The 20,732-nt window shown below is 33.5% G+C and overlaps 1 protein-coding gene and 1 long non-coding RNA gene across 5 annotated transcripts; one reads left to right on the top strand and one right to left on the bottom strand.

The window, feature by feature from the left end:
* Window positions 1-2,718: 2,718 nt before the first annotated feature.
* Window positions 2,719-12,762, top strand: LOC135124657 (uncharacterized). Of its 4 annotated transcripts, none has more exons than XM_064049892.1 (10): window positions 2,719-3,022; window positions 6,647-7,597; window positions 7,651-7,846; window positions 8,224-8,342; window positions 8,399-8,674; window positions 9,681-9,950; window positions 10,001-10,900; window positions 10,961-11,459; window positions 11,515-12,206; window positions 12,262-12,762. In XM_064049892.1, the coding sequence occupies exons 4-10, from the start codon at window positions 8,312-8,314 to the stop codon at window positions 12,612-12,614; spliced, it is 3,021 nt and encodes a 1,006-aa protein (XP_063905962.1). In that variant the 5' UTR covers window positions 2,719-3,022; window positions 6,647-7,597; window positions 7,651-7,846; window positions 8,224-8,311; the 3' UTR covers window positions 12,615-12,762. The 4 variants fall into 4 exon arrangements, with proteins under 4 accessions (XP_063905962.1, XP_063905960.1, XP_063905961.1 ...); XM_064049890.1 differs by having other exon boundaries at window positions 2,722-3,022; window positions 6,647-7,131; window positions 7,242-7,597; window positions 10,001-11,459; XM_064049891.1 differs by having other exon boundaries at window positions 2,722-3,022; window positions 7,242-7,597; window positions 10,001-11,459.
* A 260-nt stretch (window positions 12,763-13,022) lies between these two features.
* On the bottom strand, window positions 13,023-13,372 carry LOC135124658 (uncharacterized). Its single transcript, XR_010279819.1, has 2 exons — window positions 13,253-13,372; window positions 13,023-13,199 (listed from the first exon to the last, which is right to left on the bottom strand). It is a non-coding gene; the product is annotated as an uncharacterized LOC135124658 (long non-coding RNA).
* Window positions 13,373-20,732: the final 7,360 nt, after the last annotated feature.

Genomic DNA, 20,732 nt, shown 5'->3' with positions numbered 1-20,732 from the left:
GGCGGGCTTGGCAGGTTCGTTTTGCCCTAGAATGTGCCGATTATGTTTAAATGTAATTAATTATCTTGGGCAATAAAATTAATATTTTTACAACCTTCCGTAGAATAATTTATCGTGATTCGTGATATATTCTCAGAAATCGTGAAACGAGATTAAAATAAAATGAGTTTCAACAAAAATCTGAAAATTTAAAGTTGCACTCTGGCGATTTCTGCCTGCCAGGCAGCCTTTGATCCTATAAGGGATTTAAATACCTTTCTAAGAAATTGTACTTATTTTGCCTTAAACGGAACCAGCAATGCTTCATAAAATGTATATACCTGCGGCACCGGGATAGACGAATACCGGACATGGTCATAAAAACATCGTAAGCCGATATTGAAGAATAATAATTTATGACAGGTTGCCGCCAACAGACCTTCAGCACAGAATAATCATTTCCGGTATTCTTTTGAAATAATAATTTTAATGCTGGAGATAATTATTAGATATACTCAAACACAATTTGGACAGTGTGGGAATAAAAACAAAAAAACATATTCTTTTTAAGCGTACGTAATAAATATTGGACAATTTGCGACACATCAATCAATGAGAGTTTAAAAATAAATTTCACATGTTCTAAACATTATAAAGGCACTTCTACTGCTATGGAAGTGGACGTTGTTTTAGAAGGGTTTAGGAAATTATGTATGTATGGTCTAATTTATGGCAAAATAATATCCGACGGAAACAGTAGTGTCTACAATAAATTACTGTCATCAGTGTCATTAATTAATATATATCATCTGCATGGTTCATAATTTCATATTCAAAAGATTGAATGTAAGAATCATATTATTCGCAATTACGTATCCGAGGAAGCGGTACAAAATTTGGCGAATAGCGAAGCGATGGCCTATTTGCAGGAAAAAAGAAAAGATTTTTCAGTCTTGCATAACTATGCAACTGTAAAATGTTTATTTTTTAAATTTAATACCACAATCCCTTCTTCTGCACCTGTGGAACGGGTGTTTAGTACTGGAAACCAAATTCTGACACCACGAAGAAATAATTTAGGTGATAATACTTTTGAAATGTTGTTAATTTTAAAAAATTCATTAAACAATACATAAAAAAATACATAAAAAGTTTTCAGTTATTTTATTCGCCAAAGTTTCAAAAAGTATCTGTTTTCTTGTATCTTGTATCTAGATACATTTCGAAAAAGTCGAAAACAATCTGTATCTAGATACTTTTATCTTCCATATATCTGTATCTGTATCTAGATACTTTTAAAAGTATCTGTCCCCAACACTGATTACTATATTACTTCAAATAAAAATACTCGATGCAATTTTTAATTTTTCAAACACAGGACCACACATTTGTGGTCTCCAAAATGTTATATTATGTTGATGTAGTCCAAAAGAAAAATATATTTGTAATCAAACTATCGCCGCGACAGCACTGGATCGAGCGTATGAAACACAACTCCGCGCGTTGGTTATAAATCAGAATGTATAAAGTACGGCGTTCATCGTTTGTAAGTCACAGCGTCCAAAATTTATACTAACTTATATTAGCAGCTATATTCAGAGTTTTCAAAATCTGTCTAACAGTCAGAATGTAAAAACGGAATGTGTGATTAAATAATCATTTATTCGTAAACGTCTATAAATTTGCTTAAGGTGCTTTATTTCCGCGATCCTCATACGATAAGAGACGGCTATTTGGATCGAAAACGTAAATTGGGCCAAAAATTTTGAAGTTATGTTATTAGCATTTCTGTTTGTATTGCCAAAAGGGTGTTGCAATTTTGCATTCATGAAGCGAACAGCTATGCTAAACTTAAGTTGCATATTTATCTTTACGTTTATTTACTCTCGAGTTAAATACACGTTTTGAAATTAAAGAAGCATTTTTTTTCATAGGACGCGTTCCGTCATTACCAAAATTTTAATAGTTAACTCAACAAACTGCATTTTTCTGAATATACCAATTTCTAGAATAGATACGTAAATTTATGAAGCCGCTTTCGTTGTTTTGTAACAATTTTTTTGTAATGATTCATAAAAATAGAATTTTCAGTAAGAACTTGACTTTCAAAAGTTCCAAATCAAAATTTAATATTCATCCCTAAAAGGAAGCGGAATATCTTGTTAAGTAATAATTATTTAGGCATCAAAGGTGAAATCGTATCATAACGTGCTTATCCCCGTAACACCGCTAAGAGAAGTCTCTTAGTCCTGAAAGCAGAAATAAAGTCAAAAATTTATAGGTTATATTATTAGAATTCTCGTTTGGTATTACCAAAACGGTGTTGCAATTTTCCATTCATATTGCGAACAGCAATGCGAAACTTAATTTGCATATTTACAAATAAGATAGTAAGAGATTAACGTCTCTGTTATTTTAATGTTAAACAGAATATCGCTTTTTTAATTAAAAATTGACTTGAATTGAAATTTTCAGCGCTGTTGCCACTTTATTGAGGCTCAAAATATTAACGAGAATGACAAATTTCTAATTTTTTACTGATAAATAGGTAACCATTGATAGCAGTATCGTAGCGTATTGAATAATTTTAAAGTTTATTTGTCTGCGTTATATGCCAGCATGAAAATGTTACTCATCGTTATTTTACTGCAAACATTTAAATCAAATTAGGGAACGATGCATCTGCATCTGATGCATCCAGCGTTGTCTCGTTGACCTTGGAAATCTGTAGCAAGTGTAATAATATTGTGCAATACTGTCTACTGCACTTGCCGCCAACCTACCAGCCTACCACCGCGTCCCGTCAGTCTCCAATTTGTAGTTGTAACGAAGAGTCGAATGTAGCCGCTGTTGTTGTTATCACGCTATTGTTGTTTATTGTGCCATCGTTGTTTATTCTGCCATCGTTGTTTATTCTGCCATCGTTGTTTATTCTGCCATCGTTGTTTATTCTGCCATCGTTGTTACGTAAAAAAAGTGAATTTTATCACAATATGTGTGACTCGGAAGCAGGAAGTTCTGGCCTAGGTCGTTCTAGAGAAAGGTAGGTGAATAATTTTTTTTATTACGCACTTCAATAACAATAATTTCTGGTGATTCTATACTTTGGCTTAAATTGTTGAACAAAACGTGTTGTGCAGATAACGCTAGGGGAGTTCCGGCCACAGTGGTTTGGTGGTCATTTTTTCACTTAGATTTTTATACATTTTAGTTGTGTATCATTAGTCCGATGTATTTGTTGAATGACGACCGCCATTAACCACACAAAGTAATTATAAAAAAAATCAAAAACTTAATTTTAACGCAAAAGTAGTCGTAGAGTCGGGTGGCGTAAAATAAGGGCCTGAATAGAGAATACTTTCATATTTAAAAGTAAATGTATTTCAGTGTGCCATCTTTTTGAATTCAGTTAGAAATACTGTTAAATTATGTGGTTGATCCATATTGGTAATCAAGAAAAAAAGCTCATTTATCAATGACCTCAGACTTGAAAAAAATTACATCTAAAACAACATTAAAGTTCCGTTATCATAAAAATTCAGATATTTATTTCTTAGCGATCTTTCTGTTAGTGTTATTAAATTGATCTTGTTTCAACGTTTTTGCCGTAGCCTGGTATTTTTTTCTTTTTCAAATTTTTAACTTACTATTGCTTTTGTTAAAGTTTAAAAACATATGCTGCCCATAAGGAATACGAAAGTTGAAAAATGTTGTAGATTGTTTTTAGTACTTGCATTTTTATGCTGCTCTTGTAGTGATACAGTTTGATTTCAATCGATAAGCTTCTACGACAAAAACAAAATTTTTCACAAAAATGGCTTTCTAAGAGTAAAACAATAAAAATGCTAATGCTAGTTTGCTAAATTTTTATAAATACATATATGTCTATGTCAGGGTTGGAAAAAATCGGATTAAAAAAAAAATCAAAAATCAATGATTAGTTTTTAAATTACATTTTTTTTGTTTTTTTTAATGTTTTTAATTTTTCTTTGATTTTTTTAGTTTTTCGGTTACCCACAGTAATTCAAACTTCAAAAGTAGTGAGACAAAAATTAAAAGTTATGTAACTAAATTTTAACTTTTAATTATTTTTATTCAGTTTTTAAAAGCTATATTTTAGTAGTTGTTGTAATTTTCATTTTCTAGGTATTTTCATACATTCACAAATGCGGCTCTGCCTAGTTTGAATCGTGCCTCTATCGGCAAATGTAAACTGCAGCTGACGAAATAAATACTTTACGTTCCAAGAGTCTAATTCTATTAATTTTGGGAAAGTGTCGTAAAACCATTGTCAGTTTCTTTTATTGAAAGCTTGAAAGGGTCTGCATCCATTGTAGACGTAAACGTAAACATGCCAGATGCTTGTTTTTTGCTATTAATTTACGACACTGCCAAAGTTAGGAGAATTGGATTGTACTTGTAAATTGTAACGGATCTTTCGCCTTCGTGGTGTCCCGGAAAAATCTACGTAAATTGCGGCGGCACTCAGGTAGTACCCTTATTGAATTAAATTGCATTTAAAAGACTGTAACATGCATTATATGCTCGTAATTCAAAAAGAAAATTTAAAAAATCAAGAATGATTTAAATCAATGATTAAAAAAAAAATACTTGGTTTAAATTACGATTTAAATCAAAAAGTCAGGCCAACCCTGGTCTAGGGACAATATCGAGTCTGCAACTTTCGCAAATGATAAAAACTACTTCGCGTCAGTTATACAACAGAACAATAAAATCGGAACGCCCTGCTATCAATTTGAATATATTTTAAGTCCATTGGCTTCAATTAATCAAAAAATTTGTCTAATGTGTTACGCAGTTATTTAACAACACAGTAGAAAAGAGTATATGTTAATAGTGCTAGTAGTGGGAGTAGATTAGAGCTTGGGTAGTTATTAAAATCTAGTTGTATTGGCTTGCTTTCTTTCTTCTTCTAACAGACCTGAATTTTATCGCAAAAATTTCATATCATTATACAGGGTGAGTCACAAAACACGCGGTCATCGATAACTCATAAATTGTTAGAAAAAAAGTCAAGCACCAAAATTTACGATACTTTGAGGGCTGTATGCTAAAATTATTTTTATTTAACTCAGAATCTTCAGTTTATTAGGGTTGGGACACTGCTTGTTTTTTTTTTTTTTTAATGAAACGCCCATATATTTCTACATTTACTAGCCATTTCCTGGTTTTTATAAGCATAATTTATCATTTAAAATCGATTGCGAGGTTGCCACGTTATTCCTTTTTTTTTTAATTCTTTCGACAATGAAAGAGTTATCAAAAAAATCGCAAATTGTGTGTTACAATATTTGGCACTTTGTTGTCGTACCAATTAAATCAAATTTTAAAATACCCATTGTTTAAAAAAGTTCTGATAGTTTAATACAATTTACAAATATGGATATTTATATTTTTCCATTAGCACACAGTGTTTTATTACGATATCTTATTCTAATTTTGTGCTCATTTTTTCAATATGTCAATGTCTCTTAAAAAAGTAAAAAAAAAAACATAGGAACTCTCAACTTTAAATATAGAAAATACTTAACAAATGGGGAAGAAAACAAAAAATAGAATGAGATGCGATAATAAAATACATGATGTTGTATTTGAAAAAATTGGAATATCGTTATTTGAAAATTGTAATACTTATTTTTTTGATAAACATTATGTACATGAAGATTTAATTTTATTTATACCACAACAAAGCGCGTCTTTCCACAAAATCTTGTTACACAAATTTAAAAAATAACCCTGCTGCGATTTTATTTGTGAATACTTTCATTCCCAAAAAAATTGAAGAAAATTGGAATAGCGTGCCAACGTGGCATCGGAATTTCAAAAATAAATTATCATTTCTAATAATTGATGAAACATCAAGGAACGCGCGGTAAATGACTCGCCCTGCGAAATTTGTAATATCTCATTAAAAAGTATTTTGAAAAAACTACGAATAGGTAATAATAAAAAAATTAGAATACTCTGAAAGTGAGGGAAACTCTGGACATGCACATTTAGAAAAGCAGCGATATAGAACAAAAAAATAACAAAAATGATAAGTACATATCAGCATTTTTTTAATTTTGTAATTATTGGATATATTCTTCCCATTAACAGAAGATAAAAAGTACAGTAACGTATTGTTTACGTGAAATTTAGAAATAGTAAGTTCAACATGCATGTTTTGATTTCATTTTAAAATAATTCACTTACAATTTTATGTTATACAAAGTGTCAAACGATAACACAAGCTGCATTATCACGTCAAAACAAACCAACAATTATTAAGAAGTTGGGGCCATAGTTTGCTCCAATCCGAATTAAAATACGCTTTTGAGGATCTATTAACGCAGGGTCAGAAAGAGTACTAACGGCAAAATTGGCAAGGTCGATAACAGCACATTTGCGACCCCAACTTCTTAAGGATGATTTCTTGCTTGATTTGAAGTGATACAGCTTGCGTTAACGTTTGGCAATTCAAACCTGCCATCCTGTATAAAAGTAAAAAATACGCAACTCCTAAAAAAACGGTGTATATTCAAATTGTTCCCTGAAAACAGTTTTTAATTAATCTCTTTGAAGTCACAATTTTTCAACACTAGATTATATTTTGATTAAAGTGCAACACTTCAAGTCAAAGTTTCAGTATTTATTTTTGTCGTAGTTATTGTACGAAATTCTCGAAGGGGGAATGTAAAGATCCGATGTGCAATTTAAAGCATCCCTATAAGTTCTGTCGGGACTTTCAAATGGAGAGATGTCATAGAGAGTACTGTCGATACCTTCATGTGTCCTCAAAAGATGAAATCCAGTACAGAGAAACGCTATATCAAAGCGACACCATGAGGTACGAGACGTTGAGAACATTACAAATTTCGGGCATTTGTCAAGAATTTAAACAATTCGGCAACTGTAAATACGGAAGCAAATGCAAATTTACTCATAGGACAATAGAGGAACAAGAAAATGATAAGTTTATTTGTCCAGTCTGTTTCTCCGAAATAAGCATGACCTCTTGGTGCATTTTGAACCCTTGTATGCATAGTACTTGCGAAGGTTGTTTAAGAGAATTGATTGCACGTGATATGCCTCAATGCCCTGTATGCAGAGGCCAAATAGAGGAGGGAAGTTGTCCACTTTCTTTTATTGGTACTTTTTTTTTTAATTTTTCGTCTTTGACTCCAATTTAATCGATCAGCTTCAGTAGCTCATCGGTTCGATCCGCTGAAATTTTATGTGCTATATGATCTCGTTTTTAGAATTTTAACACCCACTCCCTGCAGAGAGTTCTTAATGAAGAGATGTAGAAGGGTTCAGTGCAAATACCGCCATGAATTTATTATATGTAACAAGATCCAATGTTTGGGCAGTTTAAAGTGCATCATGGTACATAATTTAACTCCGCAGGAAATAGAGCAGGTTGAAAGTGAGGAGATGCCTTTTTCACAAAATATTAATATCGAACTGCGTCGGCTAGCCTATGTTATAACAAATAGTTATAAAGCAGATATCCAGAATCATATGTGTACAAGGGAGCTCACAAGAACAGAAACTTGTATAAGAAAAACATGTGTAGTCTGTAAGCCTCAAGAAAACTATCCGTTGCCCCTCATGAGTATGTTATGACAAAATGTGTTTGACATTTTATTTTTCACTTTTTTTTATTAGGAAAAATTGTATGCCACTCCTGTAGATTGCCATTGTTGCCCAGTAAGTCTTTCTACTTAGTCACATGCGGGCATGTTATTTGTGAACAATGCTTATCTCATGCCAGAGTGGTGGTCTTAGAAGAGGACGACACAGTTTTATATTTCTGCCCTGATCCCTTGTGCGCTTCAATGACTGAAGTCAAAAGATTGCATTGGTAAGTAGTTTCGCTTTTTGCTTTCGTAGAAAATTGTTAGAAATTTAGCTTGTGATCAGTAGTGGAATCTTGGAACTTCATTTGGTACTTATAATTATGTAATTATTCGCTTCAAACAAAAATACTTAACAAGCAGGAAAAACCCGTTTTCCGGTTTCAAAATAGAAACAAAACGGGAATTTTGTTTTCTTGCTTCAAAACAAAAAAATTAAAACACGATATTTCAAAAGTTCGATACACCAATATGTGGCAAGGTGTATCTGGCTCAAAGCAAAAAATTGTCATGTTTTCGCATTTTTTCTTTTTCGTTTCGCCCAAGAAATTTTAGAACCAGTGTTTGTGTTATGGTCTTAACGAGTTCATCACTTATTTTTCAGAAAAAAAAAACGTCTTACCCATCACCTGACATATTCAGAGGGAACTCCTAAAATCTTTCAAATATGGCATAAAACACTCAAAAAAAGGATGCTGGACAATGTTATAATGAGTAGTTCAGGTAACTCATTTCTACTCTTTATAATCAATCTATTTCATGTCAATCTTCTTCTATAGATCTGAATGTTTTGAAATTGGCAAAACAACATTTAGAGGACACAGAATGTTGGCAAGTTGATTTGGTGCGACCAATAGAAGAGATCGTTTTTGAATACGTACCCTGCAGCCGATACGAGATAAGTGACAGCGACGAAGAACCTTTCCAAAGTAATGCTACCGACGAAGAATATGAGCCAACTTCTGAAGTGTCAGAAGAAAGCGATGAAAATGGCGAAACATCTGAGCACACGAAGTCTCAGTTACAGACTTGCAAGAAAAGATTGTTTGAAGGAGGTAGGTATTTCATTAAGTAATTATAATTACGAAATATTCAGGCTTTTTGTAAAAAAAATCCAAAACGTCTTTTTAATGGCCGACTTAGATTTTTTTACTCTTGTCTTAAACTCAGGTTTCTATTTTCTCGGATTCTGATCAATTTTATTAAAATGTCAATTTTTTTTCGTTAGCTTTCTTGCTAACATTTCCAAAGATGCTATAAAAATGATTAGTACCTAACTTAACATAATAAACGTAACTTACATAACACATGTAACACTAATTACCTATACATTATACATATGCTATTTCCAATATACTTTCGTGCATAAACATAAACCAATATTACACATTTTTGAAAACAAACAACTTACACACATCCATCACATATTTTTATTCGTCCATCTGAAAAATCTTTTCTTAACTCAAATGTTAAACTCCAAACCACCAATCGGGTGTTATGTAAGTTGCAAATAAGACTTTTGGCATACCAAAACTTTTTTTTTTAAATAACTAGAAAAATTTTTTCTAGCTATGCCTGATACCTAAATGTAGTATATTTTAATATACAGGGTTAGTATAAAGTCCCGGAACGGGCGAATAACTTTATTTGAAAAGTTTTTTGCTGAAATTTTTTTTGGATATATACCTACAACATTGATTGCATTGATTACAACATACAGGTTTTTTGGCATTTTCTGATGCAGAATAAAAAACTAATTTCAGAAATTATCAACTTGTTTATTTCTAGTGAAACAACATCTGGGTGTTCCATTAAAGTTGCCATGTTTAATTATACATCCAAAGCAAATTTCAGAAAAAAAAACTTTTCAAATAACAAAGTTATTCAAACGTTTCGGGACTTTATACTAACCCTGTATAATTCTCTGGAACAACCCAATAAATAATGTATGCAATGCCATTTGAAAAGTAAGTTACTCTCATCTGTAGAGATTTTTACAACTTACGTTATACCTAATATTAGTCGTTTATAATGTTCTAATAATTTTTCAAATATTTATAGAAGGACAAAGTTCAAGTAGTTCTTCAATGCCCACTACCTCGAACCGCAATGAAGACTTTGACTTGATGTTTACGCCATTGGTTTCGCCTGTTGAAGAATCAAACTGCAGGATTTCCGCTCATTTGACCATTTATATAAAGAAATGTTTCGTTTCAATGAAGATACACACCGTTTTACATGAAGGGCATTACGTTTGTGATGCTTGCAGTGGAGATGACAATACCATCAGCGGATTTTTGTATTCTGGTTTGCCCGCGACAGACCATAAATGTATGTATAGTAACAAAAAAATGCAAATCGAAGTTTAATTTTTGTTGTAGGTAATAAACTTTCCGACAAAAACAGAACACTTGTGCTGCTGTCTAGAAATTTTGGCGAACGTGAAATCCAAGTGAAAGTTCGTTACTGTCTCCCCGTCGGAAAATTAATAGGGGAGGAACTGCCGATTGAAGAGGAACGTAAGTTCATAACACCGTTAATTATGGATTGTGGTTCTTCTGCCCTAGTAAACCCATTAACGTCAAAAACCAAAGGAAAACGCCATTGTTGTTATTTCTGTGAACAGTTTTTTGTTGAAATGTCTTCACATATTCTTCGAAAACACAAAGATCAGGAAGAAGTGAAAAATATTATGACTATGAAAGCTAATAGTGTGGAACGGAATGCTGCGTTACGAGAGATCAGGCGAAAGGGTGATTATAATTTTAACAAAAATGCCACCTGTGAGGAAAAAATTGCTATAAGGAGAGTAGTGACAGGACAAGCCTCCAATTTAATTACTTGCCCAAATTGTTTTGGTGAAATAATGACCAGAAACTTTGCTCGACATGAACGCAAATGTACTGGACGGCCACCAAATAGAAGAAATGTGCTTAAAGAAGCTCGCTTTAAGATTATCCAGAAGGAATTTACAGCGAATTCTTTCAGTCAGAAACTTTTTCTCGCTTTCTTAGAGCCTGTTCAAGTTGGGCTAATTCTACACGAGATATTAGAAGATAAATGTTTGAAACTTGTTGCTGAAAGATATTCCTTAATGCATCGTGGTTCATACAGCGCATTAAAGAACGATCGCCAACATTTGCGTAGAATGGCACGATTGATTTTAGATGTTAAAGACATAAACCCCTCCATTCTGGATTTTGAAGATCTGATACTCTATGGAGGTTATGATGCCTTACTAGAGGGAGTTTTCAATTTGTGTTCACTTGACAAGGAAACAGGCGAGTTTGGAAAGCCAAGTCTGGCAAAAGCTTTACGATCGAGTATTACATTTCTTTTAGACGCACTTAACGTTGATTATTTAACTCATAATCTTCCCACACAATGTGAAGAGCGTGGCCGTTTCGACAATTTCAAAACTCTCCATGATAAAAACTATGGAATCTATGTTGGCAGGTCAGCTGGTCGAACCAGCTTGCAAAGAAAAGCAGCCAAATTACATAATTTACCAAAGGCAAAGGACGTTAAATTATTTTCCACATTGATAGTTTCTGAAGCGGAGCAGGCGTATCAACGGTTACAGGACGGTTTCGATTTCGACACATGGCTAAAATTAGGAAAGGCTGCGTTGGCAAGAGTTATTGTGTACAATAGACGTAGAGTCAGTGAAGTTGCAAGTATGTCGTTGGAATTGTATAACAAAAAAATCGAACTTGATGATGAAATACTTCAATCCCTTCCAATGTATCAACGGGAGTTAGCGAATAAATACAAAGTTATGACTTTGATTGGAAAGCGTCTACATATATTACATGTGCTGTTGGACGAAAATCAATGCAGGTAAATGAGTACTTTGATTTTTCTACTTTTTAAAAGATTTTTGATTGTGTTGTAGGTATCTAGATATGTTTCTCCAATATCGAAAAGAAGCTGGTGTTCCCTATTCAAACAATTACCTTTTTGGTATACCTACGAGAGCGATGTTTATCGATGCTTCAGTTGTTTTAAGAGATTACTCAGAGAAATGTGGTGCTGAAGAACCGCATCTTTTACGTTCCACTTATTTAAGAAAACAAGTCGCAACCCTTTCCCAATTGTTAACAATGAATGACAATGAAATCGGTCAGATTGCAAAATTGATGGGTCATAGTCAGAAAGTCCATGAACAAGTATATCGACAAGACGAACTTTTATTTCAACTAACAGGGTGGGCAAAATTTTTGACTATCGTAGATGGAGAAGAACTCTTTTCATACAGAGGTAAAAGTCTCGACGAAATACTCACTATTGCACAAGATTTACCAGTACCTGAAGAGGATCCGGCGTTAGACGATCATATTACCTCTGAAGAATTATTAGGAGACAATCTCAGTTTGGATTCGTTTGAAACTACCTGTTCAACAGAAAGTACAATCAACAGAATGGAAACGAACCTCATGCAGGAGGTATCAACAGACACTCAAGTCTCACAATCAGGTGTGATAGAATGTTATACTACAGACAATATTACTGAAGTGCCTTCGGATCGTCGAAAGTGTGACAAAGTTACACATACTACACAAGAAGCGCTTTCTGAAAAAGTAGGGGGTACGTATGCTGAAAAGTCTAGAAAATTGTATATCATTGCTGATATTTTTTATAGCGAGAGCCAGTACTGAAGACCGGAGGATTGAAACACCAAAGAAAAAAATATCGAGTCACAGGGGAACTTTGAACACGAAGTCACCAAAATCGCAGAAATCACCAAGAAAAACGACAATCGCGGAGATAAAGCAGAAATTGCAAATAACTCCTGTAAAGAGAAGAGGAAAGAAACCATTCACCTCAGAGCAAATGTCTTTAATGCAGAGACATTTTTCGCAATACATATCCAGGGGTCATTTGGCACCACCGAAGCTGTGTGCAGAATTTGTTGAAACGAACCAGCTCTTCTCTGATCGCAGTGGTCGAGACGTGTACAACTGGATCCAGTATCAGAGAACTAAGCGAAGATGAAACTAGTGGATCAGCTGTCTCTTTTGTTTTTTTTTTGTTTTGTTTACAAGTTGTGATAATTTTTGATATTTTTGTAATTTTAAACACTGACTTTACATGTTAATATTGTATTAAATTTTATAATATAATAAAAAATGTCTTAAATTCACAGCTCGTATTTTTAACTCGAGAGTAAACACAAACGTGCAAGTAATTGCTTTCTGCAAACAGGAATGCAGAATTGCAAAACCGTTGAATTCGAGACTAAATAAACGAAAATATAAAACTTAAGATTTGCATTGCTGTTCTCAAGATGAAAGCTTAATTGTAAAGCCGCTGTGTTCTGTTGTAAGTGTTGCAAATCATTGCGAATGTAGTATGCAACCAACCTTGCTCAATTTTTCGTTTAATTACATGAAAACATATCAATTTCCGAATTTTAAATCAAATAGATTTATTCAAGCTTTCATGTTTACAATATTTTGTATAAATGTTAATTATAATATGATGGTGGAGTTGTCAATGTCCAAGTAGACATCCTGGTAAATTTTTCAACACAGTCAGGATAACACATAAACGTTCCACGGGGCTAGAGAATATTCGGGCCTAAGAGACTAGCTGAGACACACACAAATTGTGTTATGCCATTTCTGACTTACCAACTTCATCGCCATCTGAATATGAGTAGAATCACTATAAAGCCATTAAACTCTTAGGCCGGTGTACCCCCTTCGCCTGCTAAGATGTGTAATAATGGCACGGGCCTAGAGCGTTGTATATCGTCATGGTTATTATTATTATTATTATTATTATGCAATAAGAATGGAGCAGAGGCAAAGCCTGTGATGCTCTCCTAATACAATTCGTGTGAAAAATAATAATCATATACAAGTATCTAGATAAATTACTAATGAACTTACAAAAAAAAAATAATAATTAATAAATAAAAATAATAACAATTACCTTCAAACGTACAGTTAGAACAAAATTAATTACATTTAGGTTACACTGTGTCTAAACCAACTTCATGTATTGAGTCTAATCTGTTCTTAAAACTGTTAATAGAGAGAGCAGATATCACTTCTAAAGGCAATGAGTTCCAGGAATCGAAGATTCTATTTGTAAAGAAGAATTGACGTTGTTTGGTCCTGAACCTTTCTTTCGCCAGTTTTAAGGGGTGTCCACGTAGTCGGCTATCTTGATTTAAGACAAAAAGATGTTGCGTCTTCTGGTCAAAAAAACCATTTAGAGCTTTATATGCGAAAATCAGATCTCCACGGAGGCGACGTTGATTCAACGTTGGGAGATGTAATAATTTAAGTCGTTCTTGATAGGAATAATTACGAATGGATGGTAACATTATTCTTGTCGCTCTACGCTGAACTGTTTCAATTAGTTTGTTGTCTCTTATAAGCATCGGTGACCAGATCACGGCAGCGTGTTCGAGAAGTGGACGAATATATGATTTAAACAGATAACAGAAAGACTGGAAATCGAGATTGCGAAAAGCCTTGGAGAACAGGAAAATTGATCTGTTAGCTCGTTTCACTATCTCACCGATAGTGATATTTAACAACTTTTAACTGTTGGTTGGCAATGTTAAGCGTGAGTAAAGGATTGTTGGTTCCTAAGTGCATTAAGACACATTTATCCAGATTTAATGGGATTAGCCAATTTTGACACCATTTTTTCACAGAGTGCAGATCCAATTGTAAGGAGTTGTGATCAGTTAGCGGATTGGCATAAATTTTGCAATCATCAGCATAGAATATGTGATCCGATGTAATCTGGAAGCTAAGATCAGCAATATAGGACAGAAATAACGCGGGGCCTAAAACTGATCCTTGCGGAACTCCTGAGCACACGGAACGCTCAGTAGAAACACAAGAGCCAATGCGTACGGAAAAAGTTCTAGCGGTTAAAAACGCAACGATCCATTCTAATAAACGACCTCGGATTCCAATATATTCTAATTTGTAAAATAATCTATTGTGCGGGACGCGATCGAAAGCTTTAGCAAAGTCCAAATAAACAATGCCAACAGGACTGCCTTCATCAAGAGATAAGGACCACTGATTAACACACTGAAGAAGACAGGTCACGATTTAGTACACTCCACTCACGAATTAAGTCAAGATTGTACTGCAAATGCTCTACACCATTACGACCAGCAATTGTTGTAATAAATTTTTAGATCATCAGCATAGGCTAGTTTCTTACAACTAAGTGACGTGGGAAGATCATTAATGAAAATAATAAATAGTAGGGGTCCCAAATTGGAACCCTGAGGTACGCCCTTAGATCATATAGAGGGCAATTATATACAATAATATAGATACCAACACGCCGTGTTCTTTCCCTATGAGAGCCTGTGACGACATCCTCCTGTCCCACATCTCTCTTGTACATAGAGGGATTACAATGAAGCTATCCTTTCCTGATCACTATTTGAATTTTGCGCGCCTAAATTTTAGGAAGTATGTCTGAACTAACTTCGTACGAAAGATGTTGACAGCTTGATTTTATAAATAATTCACAGTAGATAACGAAAGGAATAGTAAATTATTGGGCAGCGATTGTTATCCGTTATGATTACATCACTTAAAATAGGATCTTTGTTCTAAATTCTAAAATTATTTTTCTTACAAGAACTCTAAAGCGAGGTTAGAAGAAACATCTGTCAAAAGCGATTTGTTGCGGTGGTGCGGTACAAGAATGGAAGTGAAATAGACATATACAGATGAAATGCATATAACAAAGATGAAGATGTGGTGATCACACAAGGATAACACTATACTACTCCCCTTGACGTAGAAAACGACAACAGATAGCTTCATATCTAGTCACAGCTTTCAGTTTGAGTATTGGTATCTATTTATTATATGATCTAAGGGTACGCCAGATGATGCTGTATACGGATTTGATCTATACCCATTATATAACACATAATTAACTCTGCTGCTTAGGTAAGATTGAATTAATTTTAAAAAATCGTGGGGCCATGCCGAAAGAAGAGAGCTTATTGAGTAAATTACCATGATCAACGGTATCAAAGGCACTTGAAAAGTCAGTATACACAACATCTACTTGACCTTTTTTATTAAGTTCCTGAGATATAAACTGGGTAATTGTTGTGAGATCTGTAATGGTTGATCTACCTGACAGGAAACCATGCTGATCAGACGACAGATATGACCAGGTATTCTTACATAAAGCTGTGTAGATTACTCTTTCAAAAACTTTAGCAAAGTTAGAAAGTATAGAAATAGGACGATAATTCTGTATGTGAGTTATGTCACCTTTTTTATGAACAGGTGTAATACGTATATGCTTCCATATTTCAGGAAAAGCTCCTGTAGCAATTGATAAATTAATTATGACAGTAAGAGGGTATGCTAACACATATCTAGCATCACGCAATAAGAAACTCGGTATTTGATCATCACCTGCGGTGTTTTTGTTAGGAAGACTTGACAGGATATCCAAGATATGTTGTTCAGTAACCATTTGTAAATTAAAAGGTGGACAATAAGAAGCCAGGTCTTCAGACACACTAGTATTTTGAAGATAAATACTAGAGAAATGATCAGCAAACGCATTGACTATCTCTAAGGGAGTATCATAGCAACCGTCATTTTTAAACATAGATCCAGGAATTCTAGTGTAGCCTTGTTTGATGCGGATGAAGTCAAAAATTTTCTTTGGTCTCTTAAATATGAATCACGTAAGTTGTGTACATTACCTCTTACACCGTAGTTTTCCAATTTTTTTAATAACAATTTATGGTTGACATTGTCAAAAGCTCTGTATAAGTATAAAAAAACACCTAAACCAATATTACTTGTGTCAATAATGCCATATACATTTTGTTATAAATCGAAAGATTGCTGTAATCGTAGAAAGCTTTGTCCAACACCCATACTGACTATTAGACAGAATATTTTTTGCACTAAAGGAGGATATAAAGCCTCTAATTTTCTCAAAAATTTTCGAAAAGGAACTGATCAAACTAATTGGTCTATAACCTTCAACTGAAAAATGGCAGCCTTTTTTGTAAAATATATAGATTTTTAATTTGCTTTGAGAAATACCTTGTTCAAATGACCTATTTATTAATACTTTAGTGGATCTACATATAATAAAATGTCCAATTTTTGTTATTGTTATATTGAGATAGCAATTCGAAGTTTAAAGTCGAAATATTCATCCGGATATGATCAAATTTCGACTTCGGCCTCTGTGACAGGCAATAATAAAAAGAATTCATGTACTCTTCTGATTTTTAATGGATAGTCATTTGAAATATTTACATTGCCTCCTATCGATATAAAATAGTCGAGTCCGTCGGCCGACTCTCTACTTTTACGTTTTCTCGACCTTTCATGACCCCTAGAGGACGAAGAAATAGGTCTCCTGTTTCCATCTCTCTGTCCGTATGTCCGTATGGCCGTATGTCCGTCTGTCCGTATGTCCGTCTGTTCGTCTGTCCGTCTGTCCGTCTGTCTGTCTATCCGTCTGTCTGCCGTCCCGAATTTTTATTAGACAAATAATCTCCGAAAGTACTGGACCGATTGTTGTCAATTTTTGTATTTCTATTAGGAATATCATGTAGATGGTTAAACGCTAACCAACATTTGTCTAATCATCAACCATACTAATGTGATGACGTCACTTCAAAATTGTACATAGTAAATGGGTTTTAAATTGTATGAAATAACATAAAAAATTAATGAATCAGTGAAGGTCTGATAAATTAAAGACGTAATAGATGAAACGATGCAAAAAATCCCCCTCGCACCGCACGATACGTGTCGTATATGTACAAATATTAAAACTCAAATAAAAACTATGCAGTGTGTAAGGAACATTCTTGGACTTCAAAAGTGCCAAGCCACTCCATCCTTTCCTCACATTAAGATTCATGATGGCAAGATGCCAGTTAAAATAAATGAACTTCAATCCGTAAGATTTGTTCTTGCAACGCATTGACTCCGAAAAAAAAGTTACGCTAATCCAATATTGCAGGCTCAGTTCAGCAGTGTTGAAACACTAAAAAAGTTAATAACAGTATTTATTAATATGTCATTTTATACAAACTGCTTTTTTTATTCACCAAAATTTAATCAGTGTTCTTTATTTGTGCAGGCTTATGTATTCTTTATAATAGTTAGTGCCCTAATATTGTTTTACAAAATTTACATAATTTTCTTGGCTGCGAGAACGAGATTCTTATTATTTTATTTTAATGTGCTAGATGAAGTAAAAATAAGACGTATTCGATTATATTATACTACAAAACATTTCACACGAACTCTCAAATAAGATATATTTCGCTGCAAACTGAATTAGCTTACAAGCTCTATATTGAAGCGATTTGTTTAATGTTATATAATCTACTCCAATAAATATTAGTCAGAAGTTTCGACTGAATTGCTGTATTTTTTAAAATTAGTAAATTATCTTAAATTTGTTGACAGTTAATCTGTTTAAGTAGCTTGTTCTGTAAATGAAATACATTATATTATATCGGAAACATATCTAGAGAATTATTTTCTTGACTCCTCCATTAGAATTTCAGGGTATACATATTTCTTATAATACCGTTGTTCAAACACGATTGGAACTTAGAAGATATGATTGTATAGTCGATACCTCCGTTTTCCAGAATTTCGAAATAACCCATTTAAACATTCCATCTTTGTTGACTGTCGATCTCAGCTCTGAAACTCGTGAGAGGATAATGTCCTACTTCACTTGTTGTCATTTTCTTGACCCCTACATTCAACATCCCTCAAAGACCTTTCTTGGTTTTTATCAGGGATGTGAAATAAGTATACCAGTAATTTCTACTTTTGGAGTTAATTATTATCCGGTTGTGAATTTCCTGAATTTATTTTGATTTCAATTCATCACAACTAACACAAGCAACTCGTATGATGTAAACATTATATGGAACCATGCACAATTATTTATTCATATTGTGGGACCAACTTTTCAAACAATGATTCAAGTTGTATTCCAATAGTTACGGTATAAACTTTGAATTTGTTTTTACCACCTCATGATTTCAACACTTTAGAACCGACTTCTGTTTCGGACAAGAAAACGTGGAAAAAACTGAAATTCCTGTCCTACTCCTAATGGTTCTACACAAATTTGGTGCAAATCATTCATGTACAGTTTTGTCTGACAGTTGAACGCGAACCAAATTTTTTCTTGTAGTTTAGTGATCTGATCAATAAACAGTTTTTTAAATTTATTGTTATTCTGCAAAAATCATATATTTAACTAAAAGCTAATTTCGTATATTTTGTTACCTTTTCCTGCAACTGTTAGATTTTAATTACCTTTTGGTTATTTTCCGCTTAAAAAAATGTTTTATTCACTGTAAAATTTTATATTGCCTGCAGGCATCTTCCAGTAGGTCATGCGGGAAAATTATGAAACAAAATCCCTCACATGCAGAACAAACAAAAAAAAGCCTACACTCTCGATACTGAAATTTAATTTCAGCAAAAGATATTAACTAAAGAAATTAAAAAGTAAAATACATTTATTATTATCTTAAAAGGGGGTGAAAGCAGAAGCGCGGAGCCACAGAGAGGTTCGGATACTTTTAAAACTGTTGATATCAGAATTTTACTTTCTGAATAATAGCAATAAGTTCAACTTTAATCAACCTTAAAATAGTGATTTGTCGTTCCGGCGGCTTCAGCCTCTGTTATCTCGAACCGTAATTTCCGCTGATTATTACCCCTGATTAGCTTAGAGAGTAAGGTGTTGAAATTGAGAAGCCAAGATCATGTTGAAATTTCGAATAAATTGCTGTGTCGACCAATTTTATTAAAATTCATCAAAAGTGGTTAAATTCGAATAACCGGATTGACGGAAAACGAACCGATACGTCGATAAACAATAATTAAGTTATTTCATTGTTGTGTTGTTGCTCTCATTCGATTGGTAGAAACTGTATCAACTAGGTTTCAATTTAATTATCCGAGTTTTCTCGTGCTTAACGAGATTGCTTTTGCGTGCTCTTTACTTTTAGTAAGAAAACTGCATAATTAGTAGATGTTAAATTTTATTGACAGGAATAAAAATTACACGATTTTAACACACCTACTAGCACATAACATCGTAGATACGTTATGTTTTGAATTTGCTATACTATACATAGAAATATTATTCTTTATTATAGAGGGTGATCATAAAATATCGTACATCAAAGTGGCTTTGGGAAATCTGACACTGTATTGTTAATAAGAATTTGCGGCTTTCGTGATGTAGGTAACAATCTATCATGCGACCTGAATTATTAGTTGCCTATCTATCAGGCAGCAAACACACTGAGAAAGCTTAGGAATGATTGACATTTCTGACATGCGACAACGAAACTTAGGTTATATTTGACATTTGTGACAAGCGACCAGCACTGGTCATCAATTATCACAACGAGGCGGAAAATTCACGACAGCTCAAAGCCAGCTTGATGGACAATCTTTTATAATCAGCTTGTAGTGCGAGAACATTAAAAACACGATCATGGAGAGCTTTGTTATGGTTTTTTTGAACGTTTGTCTTTGATCGTTACACTTTTAAATTGACGTTAATCTGACAAGATGAAAATTTTATTAAAGACAAATTTTTAAAATCCATGACTAGCTTTGTTCGTATTTTTATTGCTCTGTCAGTATAATCTTTTAAGTCAAAATTACTAAGGAACAATGTAATGCTGAAACAAATTCTAAGTTCCAGTGAAAGAAGAAAATATTTTGATGAATTATATTTCAATAGGTATTTCAATAAACCTGTTTCTCACAAAGCAATATAACATTTACTTACGATTCATGAAAAGTGAATGAATATGATATTCCTGCAAAATTATTAACGTACAAAATTTAAACCGGTGAAGACTTTATTTTTTATTTAGAGAAGTTGTTCTTTACATTCTCTGCTTCCTGATTTTTTGTACAATACGTTTTTGTTATCTATAATATTATGGCCTACTTTAACTTCATTCCCTAGAAATTAAGCCACACAATTTTCTGCTAGAGCAAACGATTTTCAACTGCAGTTTGAATATACTCCACCGATTGCCAGAGTTCATTTAATAGAACACTGAATTTCTTCTGTAGTAGT

The sequence above is a fragment of the Zophobas morio genome, unplaced genomic scaffold, assembly GCF_036711695.1.
Source record: "Zophobas morio isolate AGI-343-1 ecotype UQ-CSIRO unplaced genomic scaffold, CSIRO_AGI_Zmor_V1 ptg000007l, whole genome shotgun sequence".
Classification (NCBI taxonomy): Eukaryota; Metazoa; Arthropoda; class Insecta; order Coleoptera; family Tenebrionidae; genus Zophobas; species Zophobas morio.
This window is presented reverse-complemented; position numbering and strand designations above follow the sequence as displayed.

Excerpts from the sequence above, each read along its gene's own strand:
- LOC135124657 (XM_064049891.1), top strand. The coding sequence starts at position 8,312 with ATGCTGGACAATGTTATAATGAGTAGTTCAG. Across the intron at positions 9,951-10,000 it reads GCCCGCGACAGACCATAAAT|GTAATAAACTTTCCGACAAA; the intron begins GTATGTATAGTA and ends TTTTTGTTGTAG. Across the intron at positions 12,207-12,261 it reads GCTTTCTGAAAAAGTAGGGG|CGAGAGCCAGTACTGAAGAC; the intron begins GTACGTATGCTG and ends TATTTTTTATAG.